Genomic DNA, 23,716 nt, shown 5'->3' on the forward strand with positions numbered 1-23,716 from the left:
CCTAATAAGACTGTTACTTTTTAAATCCAAAATCACTGCAATTCAAACTTACCTAGCCAGCCATACACCTAACTAGTCTGTATTTGTTATTAATCTGTGATAAAAGTAGTTATTCTAGCACTTTTAGACAGTAATATACACAATGTCACAATTACATTATACACACATTATACAAACCCACAACTGAGAATTCAGGTAGAACAGTGTTCCTAATACATCAGCTTTGCCTGGCAATAGCACTTGCCCTTTGAATGCTGCCTGCAAAGAACTTCTTGGCCCTCAGGTCCAAATGGTTGCTCTGAGGCAAACTGAAGCATTTCTGCAGTAAAGCCTTGAGCTAATTCTGCACTTCCAAGAATATTAAGAGTCACCATAAATAGAAAAGGAAAGGGAGCTATTTCTTGCCTTCTGCAACACCCACCCCTCTGGGAAGGGGCTGCTTTCCTGGCATGTAAAATGCTGCCAAACACTTCTGGAGAATTGTCCTGCTGCAAGGAATTGCTCACTTTGAGGAGAGGATTTCAGCTGCCGTTTCCAGGGACCCTCACCATACTCCACTGCTGTACAAAGCCAAAGTGTGACACTACAGGCAATGATGAGGCTGGCATCAGGCCATTAAAACAAACAAACAAACAAACAAAAAAAAACCACCAAAAAAACCCCCCACAAAACAGCAGCAAAAGAAAAAGAACCCCTGTAAATCTCTCTTTATTCAGTATCACCTGTGCAGGTGAGAGTCCATCACCACTTCCACTTTCCCAAGCATTGCTGCTCATATCTTCTATTCAAACTGGACATCAGTGCCAACCAGCACTGGGGCAGCATAGGGGGAAAAAAACCAACCAGCATTTATTTTCATTCTAGGGATATGTTTCGTCTCAATCCTATGGCAGAGGCAGCCCCAGGGCAGCTGAAATCAGCCAATTCCATGTCACAGAGTGGTTGCAAAGTAAAGCTGAGATATGCCTGCACTGCCCAGACACCACGGTGGGAAGTGGGAATGAAGAATGAGCAATAAGACAATTGGAGAAACAACACACTTGGAAAAGAGCCACACCAAAAGTTTTAATGCTGGAGCTGTGGAACAAGGAGCATGTAGAAAGCTGAACAGGGTAACCACCCATAAACCATGGAGTGCTCAGCCACAAGGCTGGCAATCAAAATACCTTCTGTCAGCTTGGGAACAGGAGGGATGTTACAGCAGTACCTCGGGAAACTACTGGCACACAGTCTGAGAGAGGGGCTGACTCATGCAATCAATGGGCCTGTGAAAACATGTATTTCTACTCTTTGTGTAAAAGCTTGAAGGAGGGGAAAACACACTTTAAAATATTTAAAGATATTTAAATATATTTAATTTAAAATACATCTATTTAAAAAATAAAGCAACAACAAAAGTTCTTTTCTCTCCCCTTCGGCAGATCTTCACAGAAATTGCCCTGCAGGTAGGCTGGCACTTTAGCACCCTATCAATGCATACAGTCACAAAAACAACGGAAACAACAAGGCATACCTGCTCTGCATGGGCAGCACAGTGACCAGTGTGAGATACAAGGAGCGCCAGTGGCAGCACAACAGGGGAGTTGCAACAGCAGAATCAGGGGAAGGGCCAGAGCAGCTCAGGGCAGAGGGGAACCAGAGCTCCAGGGACTCATCCTGCTCCCCAGCTTTTCACAAGATCATGTATCAAGAAGCTTAGCCTGTACTCAGACCACACATCACCAGAAAGCAGAAAAGGGCAGTAGTGTCTGGTTTCAGAGGAGCACACCAGATTATTCACTGTTCATAGCACTACATTTGTGGTAGAAGTAACAGCTGGTACATTCACTAAAGATAACTGAGGCCTCCTCCAAGAGTGTTTGGCTTGGAAAAGAAAATTCATGTGCAGAAAGGTGATTCCAGTCACATCTCCAAGCTCCTGCTAAACAGCGTGGGTGGGAAGCATCAGTCTTATCCTGAGCATCACTTGCCTCTGAGCTGAATCTGAAAGCAGCATGTGGAGCAAAGTCAACAAAAAGCAGCCAAGCAACAAACAGCAGCTCAAGAAGATGTGGCAGGACACAGCTCTCCCTGCGCAAGAGTGCCAAAGACTTACAGTTCCTGAAGGCAGTGACAGTATTTTAAATAAAACTGTAAACCATCGTTCAAAGGCATTTAGAGGGTGGATGTTCTTACAGTACCCATACGAGAGACTATCACCTGTGGAATGAAGATGATGACATATGAGTATTAGAAAAGGTTGGTCTCCACATTTCAGCTCTAATTTCTTTCTAGTTCAGTTACTATGCCTTCCACAACCTGCCCTTGCTGTTCAAGAAGCTCTGTCTGCGAGGCCCAGCAGCACAGCCACAAGTTTAAGGACCAGTGTTCCTAGTTACAAAGCTTTTCTCCTATTCTCAGCCCAGTGCCTTGGTGTTTTCTGGCAAATGAGGAAGGAACTGATTTGCAGTCTTCAGCTGGAAATACTATTCCTTTGCCCTCATTAGCACTGCAGGGAGCAATGTTTTGATTTTATACTTAATAGCCTGAGGCCAAATGTCTACAAGCCTCAGAGAAGTATCTTACAGGAGAGAGCATCTGCCTTGACATCCAGTATCGGGATCTTCCTACTGGCGCAGGTTTCCAGCACACCAGGGTGTGGGACACTCATGATCCCATCTGGCAGACAGCTGAATGTCACACATTTTAAACATCCAGACAGCATCATCTGGACAAAGAGGACAAAAATGGCTGCAGCCACTATTTAAAGCAGCTCAATATTCTTGTGTCTGATGGTGGGCGGCAGAGACACATTCCATGATGGAAACGAGGACCCACAAGGGCATGGCCATGACAAGCAGCTTTTCCTGGGTTAAGTCGCATGTAAGTTTTTAACAATCCAAGCGTAAAACATGGCAGAAAGCTTGAACAAGGATGGGATTCTGATGTTTTATGCTGGGCAACACACAGCATATGCCTACAACTCTGTAGAACTCTGTAAAAACCTCTGGAGTGGGAGCAGCAGGCAAGGAGACCTGCTGCCTTTGCTAAAAACCCTCCTGCTGAGTTCCCTGCCCTCCTTGAAGCAGTCAGTCCCCTTTCCCAGGGCATCAATCCAGGGGGCTTCATTTCTACAGGAGTCTGCATCTAGACAGTGTTCAGCAGGCCCTGGGATCCAACCACCACCGTGGTTCAGATGCATATCTAAGTTGGCTGCAGTCTGCATGATAAAAATTCATATTACATGACCTTTGGGAATGCAACAAGAGAACAGCCTGTTACTTCTTGCCACCAGGCAACAATTATTATAATAAAAAACCTACTACATTCTTATTTCCAAATGCTGAGAGACAACCTTTTGCTTAATAAATGCTCTTAAGTACTAAGACATATTGAAGCAAGTTGCCTTTGGCAAATGACCCTACCATGTGCTGTACTGGAAGCTGGGTTGTCCCTGACTGTCCTCACTGCTGGAACTGCATTCCTGACACACAACAACCCTTGTGGTTCATGGGCTCTTCAGTCTGGGCTCACCTGGCAGGAAGCAAGAACATCCTGTCGCCTTTGGAGCAAGTGGCTGAGAAGGGCCCCATGGCTTCAGTTGTTCAGCAGCATACCACCACCACCTCCTGGCACAAGGGCAGCTAAACCAACACAAAGAGCCAAAGGACTTCTCGAATCTCTACCCTCATGCACTTGAAGAAGCAGCTGCACCCCACTGGTAAAAAAGACAGCACCAAGGTAACTCGAGTGTCCCAATAAAAAAAGATATCCTGTGTCCAACTTTGAGATGCAAAGTGATTAGGTTGGTACCAGTGCCTGTTAGAGGGACACAAAATGCCACTGGCTGGGGCATGGGGACATTGTCAGGGCAAGGAGGAGAGGAACACTAAGCTTTGCTTTACATTAACAGACATACATATCTAGAACAGTTACTCCTTTACAGCCTTATATATTAGTGAGCCCACAGAAACAGGAGCCTCAAGGACATGCCAAAACCCTGCCACACAAACCACATTAATTATGATAATGGCCAGATTTTAGTAAGCCAGTTCCTGGCTCCCACACTTTCACCTATAAAACACATATTTCCAAGGCCTGGGGATCAGAAATACCTTCCAGTCATCTAACTGTCTAAACCCCAATGGCACAAGAAACATGTTAGAGGGTTCATCACACCCCATATCCCTTTCAATTTTTTTAGTAAAAAAATAAATTAGATGAAAGGAAATTCCTCCTCTGTAAACCACTAGTCACAGCAATGAAACAAATGTGTCTGCACAGGCATTGTAGTGGCAGAGGAGACAGGAGGGCAAGAGGAGGGAGTTGAGAGAATGGTAAATCATCTCCTCCGGGGAGCCCCTGGATTCCTGGCTGTGTGGCTCCAGCAGCTCACGCCACTCTCCCTGCAGTGCGCTAGCAGAGAGTCCAACAGCAGCGCTGCCCGCTCCCAACAACTGCCAACAGAGCCTGCTGGAAGTGCTGCTGTGCTGAACGTGGAGCGTGGAAGGTAACAGGGGGAGCTGCCGGAGCGCTACGACCTCAGCTCCCGGTCAGGTTTCATGGAGAAGGGCTCCAGCTGCTCCCCCTCCGGTAGGAGGCTGTTCAGCCGCTCCATCAGCGGCACCGTCTGGTCGATGCCCATCTGGATTCGGCGCAGGATGGCAGACATCTCGTTGACCTTCTGGATCTGCTCTGCATACTTGGCGTACTTCTTCTGGCGCTCCTGCATGAGGCTGTAAAGAGTTTCCACAGAGAGGTCCATCTGTGTAAAAACAACAAGCACAGCAAGGCTCATTAGGCCAGCTGTTGCCACAGACCTTTCAGCACACTGTCCTTCCCAAAAGCAACCACCTTGGATGCTCCACTAACAGGAGGTAACAGACAGGTACAGAGGAACTCCTTGGAAGGAACAAAACCAGTCTGTCATGGAATGGGATGATTCCACGACATTGTATACCAGGGAAGACATATGATGACCTCAGTTCTCCACCCAAATACCTAAATACCTGATCAGAAAATTCTTCATTTGCAGGACTGCAAGAAGCCAACAGGCACTGCCAGGCTTTTCCCAATAAACTAACAAACACATCCTCCTAGTTATCCAAACCCAGAGGACCGTGGCCTCTGCCTACACCTGAACTATATTTTCACTGGAGATCATTCATTTGCAAGCGTTAAGCTCTACCACAGTTGCCAGTGCTAATTTTTCTCAGTTTAACCAGATTACTCTGCAACTAAGACATAGCTGTTATTACCATTGTCATCTGGAAAACCCCCACCTTGAGAGAACAACACTGGATTGCCAGTGTATCTATTTCCCTGAAACCCAAAAATAAGAGTGCTATAAGTGATCCCAGAAGAGACATTAAGAAAATTATCCATGCAATTAAACATAGTCAGTACCCAAACATGGCTTGAGCATGATGACAATGACAGGAACTGCAGTGCTGTTCCTGCTATTGAGTGATGAAGGCAGCCTTTATAATTCACAGCCCATTTTTCTGTTGAGCCAGACATACAATCTCCAGGCAGGATTCAGCCAGTAGCTGCCAGTACCTTACACACAAACCCAGTCAGATGGCTTAAGCTGTAAACTATCCTAAGATACATATCCTTTACATAGATCCTAAGATATGTACCACATGTTCCAAGAGCTCGGTTACAGGGTTGTTCCAAGCCCTCAAGTGCACACTGGAAGTTTGGTTACTTTGGCTCACTGTAGCTGTACTTAACAACCCCAGTGACTCCAGTGCACTGGCTCTTCCAACTGGGATGTCTTTGTGGAAAGAAGTCCCCTGGCTTGGGACTCAATACAAGCTCACAGTGGTTGAGAGTGAAGGGCAGAAGAGGACACACACTGAGCAGTTTTAGCCCACTGCAAACTCTTACCACTGTTTTCCCAAATCTCTCCCATCTAATTGCTCCCAGAGGAAGGAGGTCACTGCTCATGATGAAGCAGCCTGAGGGAATCAATGCTGAAAAATGGTCTACCAAGAAGCACAGGTTCAAATAACCGTTAACAGGTTCAAATCCCTCTCCTGAACTGTGTGACAGAGTCAACCCGTCCAGTGGAGGACAGTGACCATACCTGTCACCAGGGACAACACACATTTATCAGTGCAGTGCTAAGAAAACACAAGGTGCTGACCTGACCTGACTTACACAACACTGAACAGGCAGGTGCAATCCTGACCCTGTGTCCAGTGCTGTGGGGTCTGCAGGGGAGAACCTGCAGCAAGGGAGAACTGGGTGGAAATGGTACAACACTGGAAGCCCCACTGAGGAGGGAGGGCAGCAGAGAGAATTCTGCCATCCCACGGGTGGCAGCAGGGTTTGACACTGGGGATAAACTGCTGTAGCTGTATGTGCTCGCAAATGTCCCTTTCAAGCTCTGGGAAGAGGTCAAGTCAAAAATAGTCAGGCAAGAAATTATTTTATTGAGAAACCTAAGTTACAAACAGCATTGAAAACAAACACACAACTTTCTGCTGATTTTCATGGGGATTAGGGGGCATTTTTCCACCCCATCACCTCTATCAAGAGCTGCAAATGGTACCAATTGACCTTTTATTTTGCCTGCACTTTCTACTGCTCTCAGCCTGAATTCTTCCTCTTTGCTCTTTGCCTCTATGCTTTCCTGTGAATTCCTTCCTCCATGCCTTCATCCAGGGGACAAATAAAAACCAGCAGAGCAGGAAACTCCAAATAGAGTGGAAACAATTTGAGCCTACACAGGGGTTTCTATTAAAACCCCAGCTTAATAATTTAGTAGCTTGGCGCTAGCTCTGTAAAGAACAGTGTGTAAAAGCAGACCACCAACAACCAGCAAGTTCAATCCAGTGCCTAAAAACATCCTACCTAATGAGAGACTGTGGCCTGGAGGGGCAGCCAGCGGGAAACCTGCCAAAAGCCAGCATGCCTCATTAAATGGACCAGCATGAGGACCCAGGCGGAAGCCTCCTCTGGTTCTGAAGTTCTCAAGTTCTCCTCCACTGGCAGATTTTTCACGTGGCCTCAGAGCACTGTATAAGAAGCAAAACTGGCACCTACCAAGCTTTCAAGCAAAAAACACCCAAGGCCCCCCCTTTCTCTCCATTCCAGTAATTTGCATCTGTTGACTTTTAGGCTCCTTGTGTAAGTATGAGTAACATCCACTTACTGACGGGGAACAAGGGGAGAAGCTGATACTGACTTGCAGTAGAAAGAAGAAATGCAGAGTGGCACCAAGCACTTTGCTACCTTTGGACACATTGACAAGAGCCATAAAAAAAGCTACCTTACAAGAAAGAGAAAGGGTGGAAGTGAGTGTTTCCTTACACCTACCATCCAAGTTTGCCTGCTGAGGGAGGCCACAGCAGCTGCACAGCCTGAGACACAACAGGGAGAATTGAAATAGAGCAATTGTGAGGAAAGGTCAATTTTTACTCAGTCTGAACCTGGTCTTTTTAACTATTAAAAAAAAAAAAAAAAAAAGGAAACTATGTGTCAATTCCTGGAAATAAATGCCAATGTTTCTCTCAGCTTTCCTTGAAGCAGGCCTAAGTATACACTTACATCCTTCCTACCTCCTCCCCCTCCAAGCGAGCTCCTCCAGTGCCAGACCTTGTGCTTTTATCTCTCCTGGCATGCAGTCCCATTCCTCTGGCACTCAGATGGGGCTTTCAGGTTCAGAGGGTCAGCCCTATATACCCACCACAGAGATTAACACCAGCTTGCAGGAATCTATAATGAGAAGGGAACACACACAAGAATGCACCTCATTCCTATCTAATTTCATACATCATACAGTAGTAATAAAAAGCATCTGGAAAAGGGGAGCTTTTCTGGAAAAGGGGAAGTAGAGTCTGGTCCCTTGCCTACAGCCAAGGCAGTCCAAGGCAGCCTCGAGGGTCAATGAATGAAGTTGCCTTCTCTGAGCAGTTCCTATCAACTCCAGGTCCCTCCCTGAAATGAAGTCCTGCCACATTCTCATCTGGAAAACATTAAAGTCTCAGCCTTCTTGCCCATCCCAGACTGTGAAGCTCTCTGGGAAACCCAGCAAGACACCTCAGAGCCAGTAGTTCTTCCCTGTCCTAAAACCATCTGAGAGTGTTTATTTGAGCCATTGCTCTGCTCTGGTTGCTTCAAGCTTCCTACGATGCCAGGCCACCAGAGCTGCAGACAACTGAACCCTCTTGCCCTGAACTCACCAGATGTGACAGATGTGAAGCAGCATTGTCACCAGCCCCTGACAACCAATCTGTCCTTCAAACATCACCACTCAGTAAGCTGCAAACATCCCCAACTTAGTGGTATACAGAAGCTTCCAGCGAGTTAAAAGACTGGACTTGAAGCCTGTTAAAAAACAACAGAACAAAGCAGAGGGCACAGCCTAGCATGTGATGTCAGAGTCCTAATTTTCATCAAAGCAAGATGTTCTGCCCCATCTGGAGTTGAGAAAAAAAGGTGTGTTCTCAATGAAGCAGTGACAGCTCCAAATGCAAATGTCATTTCTTTCCAAAAAACATTCCTTCTGTCAAAGCAGCAAACCTGAGGCTGGACATGCCCAGAGCAGAAGACAGGATCTTTCTCCCCTTCCTACATGAAAAAGGATGGAGGTGTTTCTTCAGTTTTTCTTTCAGAAGCACAGGTCCATAAAAAAGGACAAGCTTAAAACTCACACTCCAGCATGACACACTTTTTTGTACAGTCATTTACATTCAGAATTTATGTCTGTTTCTGTTTCAAAGCTCATGCCTCCTCTGTGGATTATCATCAGCAAGACAATAATTTTGCCTCAGCTTCACATTTAAACATGAAATGACATCTACCGGGCTTTTCTTTCATCAAATGAATACAGATTAATAATTATTTCCAACAACACTGCAAGATGGATATTTCCTCACTTAAAAGGGCCCCAGGCGTAGCCCCTCTACTGCACCATTCACATTGTCAGCCCTGAGTCTCCTCTGCATTACACAGGCCCATTTGTAACACCACACTGATGAAACACAAAAACAATAGAGAATATCATCAGACATCTTGCACACCATAAATTCTTGCATTCATTTAAAAATTCTTCTTGGCCCACACTGCCAAGCAGAATAAAGACATTAATTTAGCCCACAAAAAGACTGAGGTCAGCACTGGCCAATGCTCAATGCTTCTCAAGAGACCACACTGAAAACAAATCAGTGCCAGTTGGGAAAGAATGGATAAATATAATTGCCTGGCAAAAGATTTACAATAGTGCAGCCAGGATGAAGACAATCCCCCCTACTGGCTGGACAATACCCTTACCTACAGATAGGTCCAAAAGTCAAATGGACTGTTCCATCTCAACCCCCAAAATGTATGGTTCATCCCACACCTGTAACCCTCCCCTGAAGCATCAAGTGTCTGTGACCCCATTGGCCCAGGTCTTGTTCCAGCCCACCTTGAAGCCCCCTGATAAGGGGTCTCCGAGGGGCCAGACGCCCTCTTAGATCTTCCCCTCTCTTGGAATCCCTGCTCTCTTGGAACTTCCACCCTCTCCTAGAGCATCCTCTCTACCCCTTGTCTCTCCTCTCCCCCATCACCTCAGGCCTTGCCACGTGCTGCATCTGTCAGCTCCAAGCAAGACCTTTCACCATCCCTAATAAACTTTATATTCTAACAGCAACCTTCAGAGATCTCTCGTCTCCATTCATCGAAGCCGTCCTGGAGCACAGCGCTCCCTACAAGTGCCCTTATATATACATATATATGCACACAGACATATATATATACACACTTCTTACCTGGCATAGATTTATAGTACCCCTGTCATGGGCATGTGAGTGTCATAAGCTCTCAGAAACTTTAAATCATGTCACTATTCCGTGTCACACTTTAACAGTCAAAATAATAACAATCTGCTTGGATTAATGCAGTACACACTGTCATTAGGCTGGCAATTAAATCCCATTTCTGAGATTGTGTGATCTGAGTCACCAACATCTGCAAGTATCTTTACATCTTGTGTAATAGCTGACCTCAGATCTTGATACACCAAAAAAAGGCCTTTTTAATGCTTCCCACATTATTTTGGACGTACAACTTCAGGATGACAGCAGCTTCCCAAAACAGCACATGAATCAAATTTATTACCCAGTTTGTCATGTGGGGTTTTCTTAACTCTAAGCCAATAGAGCAACAACAAATCAAGGTCAGTGTTTATACTTGATGAATAAAAATTAACCACACTGATAGTAAGAGGGTTTTAAAATCATGGGGATTTAGGATTAACAGGAAAATAAGCTTAGTAGGCCCTGGAAAAATAAATACCCTAAGCACATGAAGAACTAGAACTTGCTAGAACTGCACCTGTGTAGCTAGTACATGATAAATGATATAATTGTTAGATGTGATGATTGTTTAGTAATTAGATTGTTTAGTAATTAAATATAATTACTGTTTAATCATAAGAATAATCATGAGAAACTGTGGTCAGAGACCTAAGAAAGATCACGAGAATCTCATGTCAATGTATACAATAGAACAATATAAGTTTAATAATTAATATGTAAGTTATATAACGATAGAATATAAAATACATTCAGCTTGAAAGCCATGTCGGAGTCAGATTTGGGTCTGTACCCCTGATTCCCAGAGCTCTTAATAAAAGCACCTGCAGATAATCATATCCCGTGATTATGTGTATTTCTGAACATTAACAACATGATCAAAAACATTTTTTGACATTTTTTGAAAAGGTATTTGGTCTCAAGGACTTTTGACATACGCAGAATTCACCAGCTCTTCCACACGCGTGAGAGTATCTAGAAAACATCTCAAGAAACTTTTCCCTGTCATGCCAGACTCTTGATTTTAAAAATATAAAATCTGGCAGCTATTCTACTGTTTCCAGCATAAGTAGTCACACACGAGAAAGACAATCTCATTGAAGGATGCTCATCCCAGGAATTAATTCAATCCCAAACAGTATCATTCAATATTTAAATAGATCAGTGTTCCAAATGATGGTTTAGTGGTAAAAGCAGCAGCACACGAGACCTTTTTGCCATGGAGGTCAGAAATGAGATGGCATGTTATGGGGTTTGAAAACAAACCTAGCTCTACAAACCACTGAAGTACTACCTTCTCCAGCCATAGAAGATGTTCACATAACTGCTTCCTTCCTTACATTAGAGCCTAACCATGGAGCATAATAAAATGTATGCTGTACAGACCTAAATAAGGAATGCTACCTTAAAAAGCTCAGTAATCTTTTACTTCTTCAAGAGCTGCTTGCAGCACTTGCCATTCCAGAGGAGCAGCCGCTGTTCATGGCCAGGCCTCCTGGGGCACAGCCAGCACACATCCAGCCTGGCAAGAGCCACAGTGACATGCTGAGTACTGGGCTCGCAGGGCACAGCCACAGGCTCCCCTGGCCTGCCCAGGCTGCTCTGCAGGCTGCTGCAGCCAGCCCAGCCAGCGCCTGCGGCCCTGGAGCACTGCCCCTGCCCTTCCCCACCCCATACCTCCTTGATGCGCTTCACCAGGGCATTCTGGTCGAAGGCCACAGCCTCTGCACACTGGTGGAGGTGGTCCTGGTACCGCAGGCACAGCTGCAGCACCTGCTGCGGGTCCAGCTTCTCCAGCTTGGTGTTGGTTGGAGACGTCTGCCCACTGAGGAGTCCTGCAGAGCAAAAGAAGGCCCAGAGTTAATCTGACTGTTCATACTGTTAGGTCAGCTGTAATCCAAGAGACAGCAGAACAAACCCAGCAGACAAGATTTATAAGGGGTGATGAAAAGGTAATTCAGAATCATTTAAGGATGTTTTGGATTTACAGCAGTCCATAGAACAGTTCGCCATAGAGCTTGGCCCTTCCTGACAGAACCTAAAGAGATCCTAAATGCAGGTCCCTCATACACACCTCCTCAGTTTTCAGTGATATGCAAGTCCTGTTCTTTCTCCTCCACAAGCAATCCTAAACTGTGAAGAATGAGCCCTCTCCTAATTTATGTAAGCCAGAAGAGGAAGAAGTTGCATTCTCAGAAGGGCACTGGAGTCATGCTATTTTCACCAGACTCACACTGCCAAAACCAGAGCTCTAAAAATTCACTGGTCCCCCAAAATAAACCTGAGGAAACACATGGCCCACCTTAAGTTAAATTATTAGGGATGAATTGTCTGCATTTTGCCTACCTTGCCTTTTTTAAAGCTTCAGGACTCTTCTACCTTCTAAGGCTTTTCTTTACACTCTCAAAGACTAGTAATATACCTCTTTTTGTTTCTTTAATATGAAATTAAGATCCCTACCTACTTTCATGACCAGGTTTCACAAAAAAGCTCACCAAAAAAAAAAAAAAGACATTTGACTTAAAAGTGGGACACTGGTAATATTCAGAGGAGCAAAATTTCCCAGAGAAATTTCTCCTGCCCATTGTTTATTGCCAACATAGTGCAACTAAGAATGCCTGCTGAGCTCAAGCATGTGTGTGCCACACTGACCACCATCCCCACAGCAGCTGGAAAAAATGATGCTAAGCTCTCAGGCCATTTTTTTTTTTTTTTTTTTTTTCTATTTCATTTACTTACTTTCATTTCATTTTCCTTCAGCATTAGCACAACTCTTTTCTTGTTGGGACACCATCTCTGACAAACTGCACATACCCACAATATGCTTTTCCCAAAACATCCATCAAGCTATGTAAATGGAACTCAGTGACTGCCCTCTGGGACCCTCATTTTACAGACAGGAAAAGACATTAAAACAGCAAATGTAAGCAAGTATCACACTAAGCAATTAAAAAGTAATAAATGCCAGTTATTTGGATTGGAAAAGCTCTTTTAAGAATGTACCTCAATGGAAAATGGAAAGTTTTTTGAATGGCCCCCGTGCCTATTGGAAGCTACAAGTGGTGACATCGAATTCTTGCTAAAACACAAGAACAAGACAGAAACCAAGAAGCAAATCAGAAATATGACTAGAGCAAGTTAAACCTTTTTGAAAACATTTGCGGATCAAAATGAAAATAAAACCAGGACAGTAACTTCATCAAATATGAAGAAGAAAGAAGTTTACATTTCATCAACAGTCAACATCTTATTCTCCCAGGATGCTCTCAAATGCTCTCTACACAAAACCTCATCATTAGAGATTAAAAAAAAAAAGGTAATTTTGTTTTACTGATTTGTCCATGAGTCAAGAGATCAGGAGAGGAAACAAACAATTTAGTCTCAAAACCCTGTATTTGCAACAGTCAAGTTATTTTTTATACTTTGGAGGGAATAATCTCAAACAAAATCTTAGATCCAGATCTTTAAAATCTACTTTCAGGGAAAGTAAAAAACTGTGACAGGAACAAGACCACTGAAAGAAATAAGACTTTCAAAAAATTTTTTATGTTTCATATCCTAGTGCTTCCTCAGTTCATGAGTTGGGATCTTTTACAATATTATCTTGTCAGGATGAATGTTCAAATAATGTTGTCAACTTTTAAATATGCTGAATGTTCACATAGGAATGAAGAGTTCACCATACACCTGAGGCACTTATCCTGTCTCTGCACTGATGAAATACACAATGCTATCAGCCAACTAATTTTCTTTTATTACTAATCTTTCACCAACTTCAAGAGGAAAAAGAAAATTAGACGCTGAGAGATTTAATTAACATGAAGTATGTACTTTGGCCAACTTATGCTGCTTATGAGAATTTTGAAGTGGAATAGGCCAAGAACTGTAAGATGAGCTAATAAAGAACATGCTACTTAGACTCATGTACTTACAGCCTTGCACAGGTTACATAATGCTAAAACAAAAATTAGTAAACCTAAGCCTCTCAATTTCTATTCTGAAAACACAAGCTCAAGTGAAGGGAGACATTTCCTATCCAGCTGGAATTCCTTCATAAGAAGCAGAAAGGGAAATACAATCCAGTACAAATGTTTGGACTAGGGACAAAAAACAAACATCATATGCTGTTTAAAGAGAGACTACGCTATTATTCTGGGTGATGCAGTAGGGAGAAACCAAAGGAATTAGTTTCTCCAAAGACCTCTGTGGTAATGCTGACAATACCAGAGAACAATTTACCTCATTTTCAACTTGCAAGAAAAGAAAAAGTACAGTAAACAAGAGCCCAAAAAGGCCATGCAGCCTGGCAGGAACTCCCGTTGTCAGAAGGTCAATCCACCATTTTTTTGATGCTCATTGTAACCAGTTACTAACCATGCTATAAATCTTAACATTTCTTACTAACATTCCCTTCTGCCCCGCTCAGATGTGACCCCGCCTGGAGCACTGCATCCAGCTCTGGGGACCCAGCACAAGACAGACATGGATCTACTGGAGTGAGGCCACAGGAGGGACACAAAAATGAAGGCTGGAACACCTCTCTAGTGAGGAAAGACAGAGCACTGGAGTTGTTCAGCCTGAAAAACAGAAACCTCCAGGGAGACCTTATCAATATGTAAAGGGGCTTGTGAAAAAGACAGACTTTACCAGGGACAGGACAAGGGACAATAGTTTTAAACCAGAAGAAATTGAAATTGTACATAAGGAAGACATTGTAAACATGTCTTTAAACACTGTGAACATGTGGGTGGTGAGAAGTTGGATGTCCCATCCCTGAAAACATTCAAGGTAAGGTTGGGATGGGACTTTGAGCAACCTCATCTAGTGAAAGGGAGTGAAAGATGTCTCTGCCCATGACAGGGTGGCTGGACTAGATGATCTTCACAGATCATCTTGCCATCCTCCCAACCAAAACCTCTCAACTATCTGATCATCCTCCCAACCAAAACTATTCTATGATTTAATTAATTAATTGCATTTTGTTTTTTAGCAAATTTATTTAATATAATGTATTAGTAAAAACTCTCCTCTTGAAAATCATTGCTTCCTTCTTAAAGCCTTGTCCCACATTGTGACCTCTCCACTGACAGGGCCATCCCTCAGTGACTGGTCTACATGTGATTTGTAAGAGGATATGAGATCCCATCTGTTGCAATAATGCATTTATTAGGTCACTCTTACAAGTGCCAAAAAGGGGAGAGACAGAGGTCACTGAGTGGTTCAGGCTCACTCCTGAAACATCCAGAACTTGAACCTGGCCACCAGCACATCTCAGAGAAACCAACCACTGGTGTACTATCCCTTCTGCACTGAGGAAGTTGTCTTCCTGTGATTTCTTCTGTGGGATTATTACTCCCCAGCCAGCCCCCCCCACCCCCCAACCCCCAAGACCTCAGTTCTGCTCTTAAATGAAAAGAAAACAGCATTGAGAGCTTTCATTTCTTATTAAACCGAATACTCATTTTTCAAGCTGCTGGCTCTCTTCCAAAGAAGGAAGCACACCAGAAATCCTCTGTGCACTGTCTGAAGCCTTGGGAAGAGGCTGCTTGGAATATGAGTGATACAACACATCCCAGCATGAGGAGGGAGAGCTGCACGTGGGTGTCATGGCTGGAGAAAACAGGAACAGAAGAGCAGGAGAAGGCCTTCTGCACAGCTCCAGTGCATGGACCAGAAAGGTTTGTCAAGTGCCAAACATTGCACAGTCCTGGCTATCCAATTACACCGTAAAACAACGAAGACCACAGACCACCTCTGTGCCTGCCATGATGACAAGATGTCAAATCTCCCACCTACTCACACATCTGGTCAGTAAACAGCATGACCAGGAGGTGACAAACAGCAGCTGGGACAAAGAAAGAGTCACATTTCTAAAGCACAAAGATGCTTCAGAAAAAAAAAACAAACAAACAACTCAATACACCAAGTATGTTGTGCACAGAGAAATCTCATATATCACTACAAGGCTAGCTGACCCACAGACTTGACAAATCTGTTATTGTTTCCATATTCCTTGGCAAAGCAGAGGCATGTTAAAACCATTTTCCTCCTCCTTAGTCATCTCCTTGCTGGTTCCAGGTCAACATACACGTCCAACATATCATATCCTACTGAGCAGAAGAAAGCTGTTAGTTCAAAAAGCATTTTTATGACTTGAAGTTCTTGAAAGAAAGCTTTTCACGCAATGCTGATTCTACACACATACAGAACACAATACTCCACCATAGCTATGTTCTGCTGCTTTAGTGGGCAATCACAACAACACTTTGAATGCTTTCCAACCCGAAAAGCATTCATATTTCTTATTGACTTCTGTACTTCCACTTGCCAATCCCCTTTTCAACCAATAACAGCAGGCATTACAAGAAGAAAACCAGTAGGTTGTTAATTTATTATTACAGACAGCAAAGCATATGATGTTGTGGGGTCTTGTTGCTAATAAAACAATACAGAATGTGTTAGAACAGGTATAAAACAATTTAGAATGTGTTAGAACTTTAAAGTCCAGAGCTTTGACTTCTTAAGACTTTCCTAAAAATTCACAAGAACGTTAAATATTTTCATTAAGCTGTGTAGGTAATGAATGTGTGATTTTTTTTTTTCCCCTTCTTATGACTTAATTTAGGAGAGAAGGACAGCACTTGCAGCAGCAGTTAATTTATTTGTTTGATTTTGAAAGCTTAGGTAAAGGAGCGGAACATGCAACAAACCTGAATTGTTCCTCCTTCCCAAGTTAAACTGCCTGCACTTATCAAATGCTCCAGCCAACACAAACACAACAGCTTTTTCTTTTCCTTGCACAGTGTGCCTTGAGGGCTGATGCACTGTTCTTTGCTCATGCCCAGAGCTGAGTCACTGCAAAGGTCTCAAGTGCACACGAGTCCAGTAAGATCATTCACCAGAGAACACCCCAATCTGCTCCCTCCACACCATGGTAGCTGAGTGTTCTGAATGAGACTGCGTGGTCTAGCAGGAAGTGATCAAATGGAAAAGCTTCCAGAGGGTCACACCTCTAAGATAATCCCACAGCAAGAGGGTCAAATGTAAAGCTTTGCTTCCTTACACTGCCACAGCAGCTCTACAAGGCTGGTGGTGAGAGCCAGCTGAGCATGAGATCTGAAAAGTTTGGGCTCTAAACAATCCATTTCTTAAATCCTACAATGTTCTGGAAGAGAATAGCCCAATTTCCCACAAGTGCTCAGTATCCTGAAGGGTGTTTGATAACCACAAACACCTTAGAGATGTTTGGATAGCTCAGGTTGCTGATAGCAACATATGTACATGGTGAGGATAAGGAAAGGGAAGGCTACATGACACAAAAAGCACCTCGCATCCATACTCCTAGAAGGCTCAATACTGGCACCTCTCTTCCAGCCTTGGAGAGCTATTTTCTAGTTTAACTTGAACCACTTTAGAAAAGGTCTGATCTGAACTAGAGTACATGAACACAGAACAAACACCATACAACTCCTATTTTTGTTATATGTTTTAAAACAATTTTTTCTTAAAATCCCTGTCACTTCTATGCTCTGCAGGAAAATTCATACAGGGGATGATGAGCATTAGATGTTTCAGTATAGACAACCCATAGATTAGATGCTGTTAAAGATTTCCCATGGTATTTTGGTTTTAGAAGATTGCTTGTTTTATTTCTAGGAGCAGGTTTTTTCTAGAACTGTTCTATCACTACATCCACTCATCATACCTACATATTTTCTGAGGTGCTTTCCAAGACTACTCACCTCGAAATTCACCAAATACCTACCAGTTGTTGCTTCTTGGCTAGCAAGTGGTTCCTGTTGAAAAGCAGCTTTCACTGTTCTGCTGCCTATGTGATGTCTCTTTTTCTACAGAGAAAACTCTGCATTACTAGAAGTATAAAATATGATGAAACTTCAGAATAAGAACATAGAGAGATTGAGGGTGAGGGGATGTCCTGTTCATTGGCCAGGCACAGAAACTACCAGAGGTCACAAAAGCTGAACTTCTTTATTCAAGCAGAAATTCCCATTGAAGCCAAATGAGGTTTTGTTGAATGAGGGCCACAGGAATAAGCCTGTAGTACACCCTGGACTGGGAGCAAGTCAAAGCAAATTATGCAACAGCTGTGAGGAATCTGTGTATAGGTCTGCAGAGCCACAGTGCAGGAGGAGCCCTGGTCCATCCTTAACTTTTCTCTATTTATGTCCCAGCACTGAGACCCCTTCCAACAAAACAAGCCATGATTTAGTATATCATTATTAGAACAATTTATAATAAACAGCTCTCTCCTCTTCCTCTTTCCCCTCACCTCCTTCCCACTGTTCTCTCTCCTTCCTCTTGCTGTGCTGTGCTGTTTGTATGGAAAAAAAAGAGCTACCATGCTTGCCAAGGGTGATATCAACTCATTCTTATCCGGTGATGTCCAGCAGAATCTTCCTCTGATAAACATTTGCTCAGTGTCAGAGCCCCAAGATTACTGGCTACATTTTGCTTTCATTGTTGTTTGCTTTCTGACACTTTGCTGTTCATTATATATTAAAATCCTCCCCCCTGCATGTCTTTGACCTGGAGCCGAGTGAGGTGGTGAATAAGACATTCCTTGCTGCTTACATGGATCTCCCACCATCCCCTTCCCCTGAAACAAGAGTCTGTCTGTTTCTCTGTGAACAAGAAAAAGCTGATACTGAAGAGAAGCAAAAAAAAAAAAAAAAAAAGTAAAAAATTCAGCAGTGCAGACCTATGTATTTTTAACCTTAGTTTAGTTTCTTTTTTTTTTTTTTTTTAACAGATTTTCTTATAGCGTTTCCTAGTATGCTCTAAAGTTAGTGAAGAGCCATAGCTGATTAATGGGCTGGTGTCCCTTCCTCTCACCTGATGGAGAACCTATGATTTCCTTTTCTCCCCTCCCTCGTTTATTCATCCTCTCCTCACAAACCACCAGCTTTCTGGAGAAAAGGGAAGCAAATTATCCTTTCCAGGCATGTTCCCCATACCCCTTACCCAAGCTGACATTTATCTGAAGTACATCAACCTCTGCCTTCAGACAACTAGTGCTGAATGAAATGTGTTGCTGTCTGTCCATGGGCCCACAGACAATCTATTAAAGCAAGAAGCAGAGAAAATTTTGACAAAACCTGAAGGGCTGAGTAAGGGTCGAGAACCCTGAAATGTCTAGCTCTGAATAAAGACTGGAAATAGACACCTTTTAACCTGATTGGCTCTTACATACAATTCCATCAAAGAGCAAGCACTCTACAAAAACTTCAACTTAAAGGATAATTGATATGTTGCAACTACAACTGCATCCCTCCCTGGGTCATTGGGGAGCAGGAAAAAATCCATTTGCACAGTTACCCAGAAGGAAAGGTCTGCTGTAAATGGAAGATGTTCTGCTAGCACCAACCTACCGTCTCCCACTTTTCTAGGAAACTCATCCTAAAATCTCCCCCAGTGTTCAGGAAAAGGCTGCAGCTGTTCTTAATAGCTCATGAAAACAATGTTCTTTTAGCTTCTATGTGATACAATGAACAACAAGTACCTTCAGAAAGAAAGTAAAGAAGAAAATTTATTTTTGAATATTACCATGAACATATGCCAGCTATACTAGCGCATTAAAAGTACCGAGAAAAACCCACAGGAAATGACTCCTTGCCCTGCCACCATAACTTAGAGAAGGCTGTTAGAAGGAAGAAAGGCAAGATGACAACCTGGCTTCAAACAAAGCACAGGAATCAAGTGGTTAGACAGGCCAGTCAACCTGTCCTTGGATACCTGAACCTTTCCAGTCCTCAGTGGTGTCTCTAATATCACTTGGATCCAACTGCTCTTGCAAGTTCACAAATCCCAGCAGTACCTGCTGCCACAGGGTTACCTGCAACATCCTCTCACATAACAGCAAGCTCTGTTCTTGTGTAGTTTCCTTTATTATTTTTTCTAGTTCATACAGAAAATGTTAACAAACAAGACAGTTCCTCCTCATCACCTGATTTTCTAAAAGCCTTGACTGCTTTAATGGAAGTAGGCAGAGTACAATTAACAATCACAGTCAAGGTCAGGCAAGAAATATTTTCTCAAACCATGAGAAAGTAACATCCAGGCTCTCAAATTAACTTAATCAAGAAATGAGACTTTTTAATATCCATTTTCAGTGAGAAAGTTGCCATCTTGTAGAGAAGTGTTTTGGAAGATCAAGGTCTTATTTCTTCTTTTCTTAACAGTTCTTTTGAAATCGTAAAATATTAGTAGCAGCTGAAAAACAAAGTCATCTAATATAAATTTGCAAAGTAGTGTGCTTAATCTAATTGGGATCCCCTCTCTCTTTCCAATAAGACAGTCAGCCTAAATAAATGGAAATTCTCCTCTTGCCTTGGAGGCCTAATAAGATGCTACACCACTACTGTAGCCAACTGCCCTCAAGGTTATCCTGTCCCTTTCCAGACAGGCAGATGCAGCAACACCTCACAGAGAAACACTACAAACCTCTAACCAAACACGAATAAGCATGCCATAAAAACCCCACACGAACAGAAACTATACACACCAGTCTTAAAATAAAATTTTAAAAAAAACTGATCTTCCAGAATATACAAATAACATTTTTAGCACAAAATTTCTTACAAGCATTTCCATTGAAACATGTATTACAAGCATAATACATTGAAACAGTGTCCAGACAGAGCTTGAGGGGAAAAGGGAGGAATGTTTTTGCAGGGATAGAGAAGCATATCCATTTAATGCTACCCCATCAGTGGTTGTTTTGCTGTCCTAAAGATGAAACAAGCCTTGGCTGACAAGTAGGGATGCAGCTCCATAGGAAACCTGAATGCCAGGTCCCACCCATGCTCATTTTAGGGTTGAGTTCTTTTCTAGAGTATCTTTTTTTACAGTATTTGAAGTATGTGAGTATTTCCAGTACCCAGAAATAGGATGCTTGGTCACATAAATACTGACAGGAACACAAATTCCCAAACGACCTTGCTATAATTAACCATCTAATTTTAGTGGCACCTCCCTGGCTGGTTTGTTTCAACAGACAGATTGACTGCAGAAACCGCCAGAGTTGACCTCCAGTAGGATATACCCCATGCAACAAGGGAGGTGAGAGTTGCAATACAGGAATTCATATGCCTGTGAACAAAATAAACACATTTTTTTCACAACAGGAATTAAAAAACATACAGCAGTGTTGTCTCAGGGGTTTAATTAGCTTCAAATGAACCCATATAACAAGACATCTTATCAGAAGCTTTTCTATCAACAAAACCAATTAGTATCAATTGAAACAGAACCAGCTGAGATAAACACGTACATAGCATAGCACAACCTTGAGGTCCACAATGCCTAATAATTAAGTACTGGATCATTTCCCATACTCAAGAGAGAAAAGTTTGTATAAATCCACAATAATCAAAGGAAAGCTTTTCTCCTGTGGTGACAAGAAGGGTTTGAATCTAGTACATTAATTTAAGCCAGTTGTCCTTGTGAAACTGAGCCATGGCATGGCTCAGGTTTTCTCTGCAGCTTTTTGAGATCTCCAAACAAGATCATGAACTTTTCCTTCCTAACATTTTGACTTACTCTCCTCCAGAAATGAGTCCACATCTCCAAAGCCTCTTACAGACAAAGGAAAAGCTAAGCCACAGCTCATTAACAGAATTCCCACCCAAAACCGGACTTACCCACCTTTCCTCTCCATACTCTTTTGCAACCTTCAGTCTCTGCCTCTGCATTACTATTTCTTTTTAATTTCCTGTTTCAAAAAATATTTGTATGGACCTTTTAATTAGCAATGGTTCAATGGGTCCTTACTTACATAGATTTTAACTTCATACAACTTCTAAACGGGCTGGAGAAAAGTGAGGTGGATTGAAAACTGGTTTAGCTGCAAGGCTCAAAGGGTTGTGGTAAGTGGAATGAAATCCAGCTGGAGGACAGTTACTGGTGGTGTGACTCCAGACTATGATACTGGGGCCAATACTGTTTTACATGTTTATAAATGACCTAGATGAAGGGACAGAGCCCTCTCAGCAAACTTTCAGATTATACAAAATAGCTGAAAACACCTCTGCCATTCAGAGGCACCTTGACAGGACGGAGAAATGTGCTGACGGGAATCTCATGAAGTTCAGCAACACAAAATGCAGAGTCCTGCACCAGGGGAGTAGCCACCCCAAGCCCCAACTCACGCTGCAGGAGAGAGCAGCCTCATAGAGAAGGACTCACAGACAGCAACATGAGCCAACAGCAAGCTTCTGCAGCAGAGGCAGCCAAGAGATCCTGGGCTGCACAGGGAAGAGCTGCCAGCAGATCAAGGAAGGTAGTCCTTCCATTCTGCCCAGCACAGCCTAGTGCTGTGTCCAGCACTGCCTCCATGTCCATGCCTACCTCCCAGTACAAGGCAGGCATGGACATGCTGGCAGTAAGTCCAGATAAGGATCACAGAGATCATTAAGGGGCTACAAATCTGTACCACAAGGGAAGGCTGAGTGAGCTGGAACCGCTTATCCTCAAGAAGAAAAAGCATGGAGGGAAGTCCCATCTATGATAAACACCTGATAGGAGGCAGAAAAGGAGTCAGGCTCATCTCAAGTATGGAGTGAAAAGACATAGTAGGCAAAAATTGAAACACATAAACATAAGCTTCTTTTGGTTTGGTTTTGTTGATTTTTTTTTTTTTTTTACTATGAAGGTGATCTAACAGTGGATCAGGTACCCAAAGAAGCTGGGGAGTCTCCATCCCTGGAGATACTCAAAACACAACCAAACAGGGTCTTGGGCAACCCACTTTTGGTAACATAGCTTTGTACAGAGAAGCTGGACGAGTGTGTCTCCAAAGGTACCACTCACCTTCAGCAATTCTGAGCAATGGGCAAAGACAAATGCTAGGGTCTTTAAAGGTGCTGATGACTTGTAAACAGTGCTTCTGTAATCTTTGCTACTCTTAAAAAACATTACAAAACTTCTCAGCACATTACCCCTTGAAGTATGATCATTCCATATCCTTCCAACAAAGAGGTCCACAGAAATGCTACCAGAACAGCACTTTTAATTTACACCGAGCTCTAACTTAGTGTTTGCACTCTGCCTTTTTTCTCCCACTTGGTTAATGCAAACTGGTCAAGTGCAGCCAGGGTGGGAGAAGCAGCAGCAAGAAGCACATCATTTACATTCTGGAATATGGCCATAACCACCTGCAACCACAGAATGCACATGTTTCCTGTAACATGAAAAAATGCTTCTGACAGCATTTCAAATTCATTCACAGGGCCAAATTCCTTTCTTAGATATTGAAAAATGGAGCAATCTCACCTCTTGTTGTGGTCAGGACATAATAGGCTATTGTAATTACTGTATATGTGAACGTGTGCGTGCACCCATCCCACACATTGAGACTCATTGCTACTTCCATAACTGCATTGCTAATTTTAGGACATGTAGTATTTTTCCTTTCAGCATTAGCAAAGTTATAGGACTATCTCCTGTACTTCCAGACATGCTGGCTTCAGAGAGCTTGAAAATACAGGTTCTTCCCATACTTTTCCATTTGCCTTCTGATTTTTGTACACAAAGCAAAATGTTTAAGTGGCAATTTTTGTGGTTAGCATGCAACTCTTCAGTGGCTGAAAAGACAACTGTCATTCCACCAGAACACTTCAATCCACATCTAGTCTTTCCTTAGAGAGAACTAAGGTAAACAGAGGCGTTTCAACTTAAAATTTCTGTGATGCCACGTAAGTTCTTCAAAATCATGCATGACTATCACCCAAATGAGTTGTACACAGGAACACTCCCCCAAGATCACACAGGAACAAGCTACAACTCCCCCTCCTGCATGAGTCATGCACCTCCTGCCACCTGCACCTACTGGCTTCAACAATCACACAGAGCATGTCTTTTTAACAGGAGCAGCTTCACCCTTCTCTCCTCCAAGCAAAGGGCATGAAGCCCTG

The 23,716-nt window shown here is 43.0% G+C and overlaps 1 protein-coding gene across 6 annotated transcripts in view; it reads right to left on the minus strand.

Moving 5' to 3' along the window:
• Positions 1–1,040: 1,040 nt before the first annotated feature.
• Positions 1,041–23,716, minus strand: part of BORCS5 (BLOC-1 related complex subunit 5) — a 42,289-nt gene continuing 19,613 nt past the window's right edge. Inside the window, exons 3-6 of one of the 6 annotated variants that reach the window (XR_012053794.1) lie at positions 11,463–11,620; positions 3,514–4,744; positions 2,096–2,199; positions 1,041–1,983 (exon numbers count right to left, since the gene is read on the minus strand). Coding sequence is in view for 1 of the 6 variants with exons in the window: in XM_030263678.4 (XP_030119538.1) it covers positions 4,514–4,744; positions 11,463–11,620 (389 nt within the window). In the remaining 5 variants the exon portion in view is untranslated. Of the gene's footprint in view, positions 4,745–11,462; positions 11,621–23,716 lie in introns of all 6 variants that reach the window. The other 5 variants (XR_004366734.3, XR_012053793.1, XR_003958328.4 and 2 more) reach the window with 5 other exon arrangements.

The sequence above is a fragment of the Taeniopygia guttata genome, chromosome 1A (genome assembly GCF_048771995.1).
Source record: "Taeniopygia guttata chromosome 1A, bTaeGut7.mat, whole genome shotgun sequence".
Classification (NCBI taxonomy): domain Eukaryota; kingdom Metazoa; phylum Chordata; class Aves; order Passeriformes; family Estrildidae; genus Taeniopygia; species Taeniopygia guttata.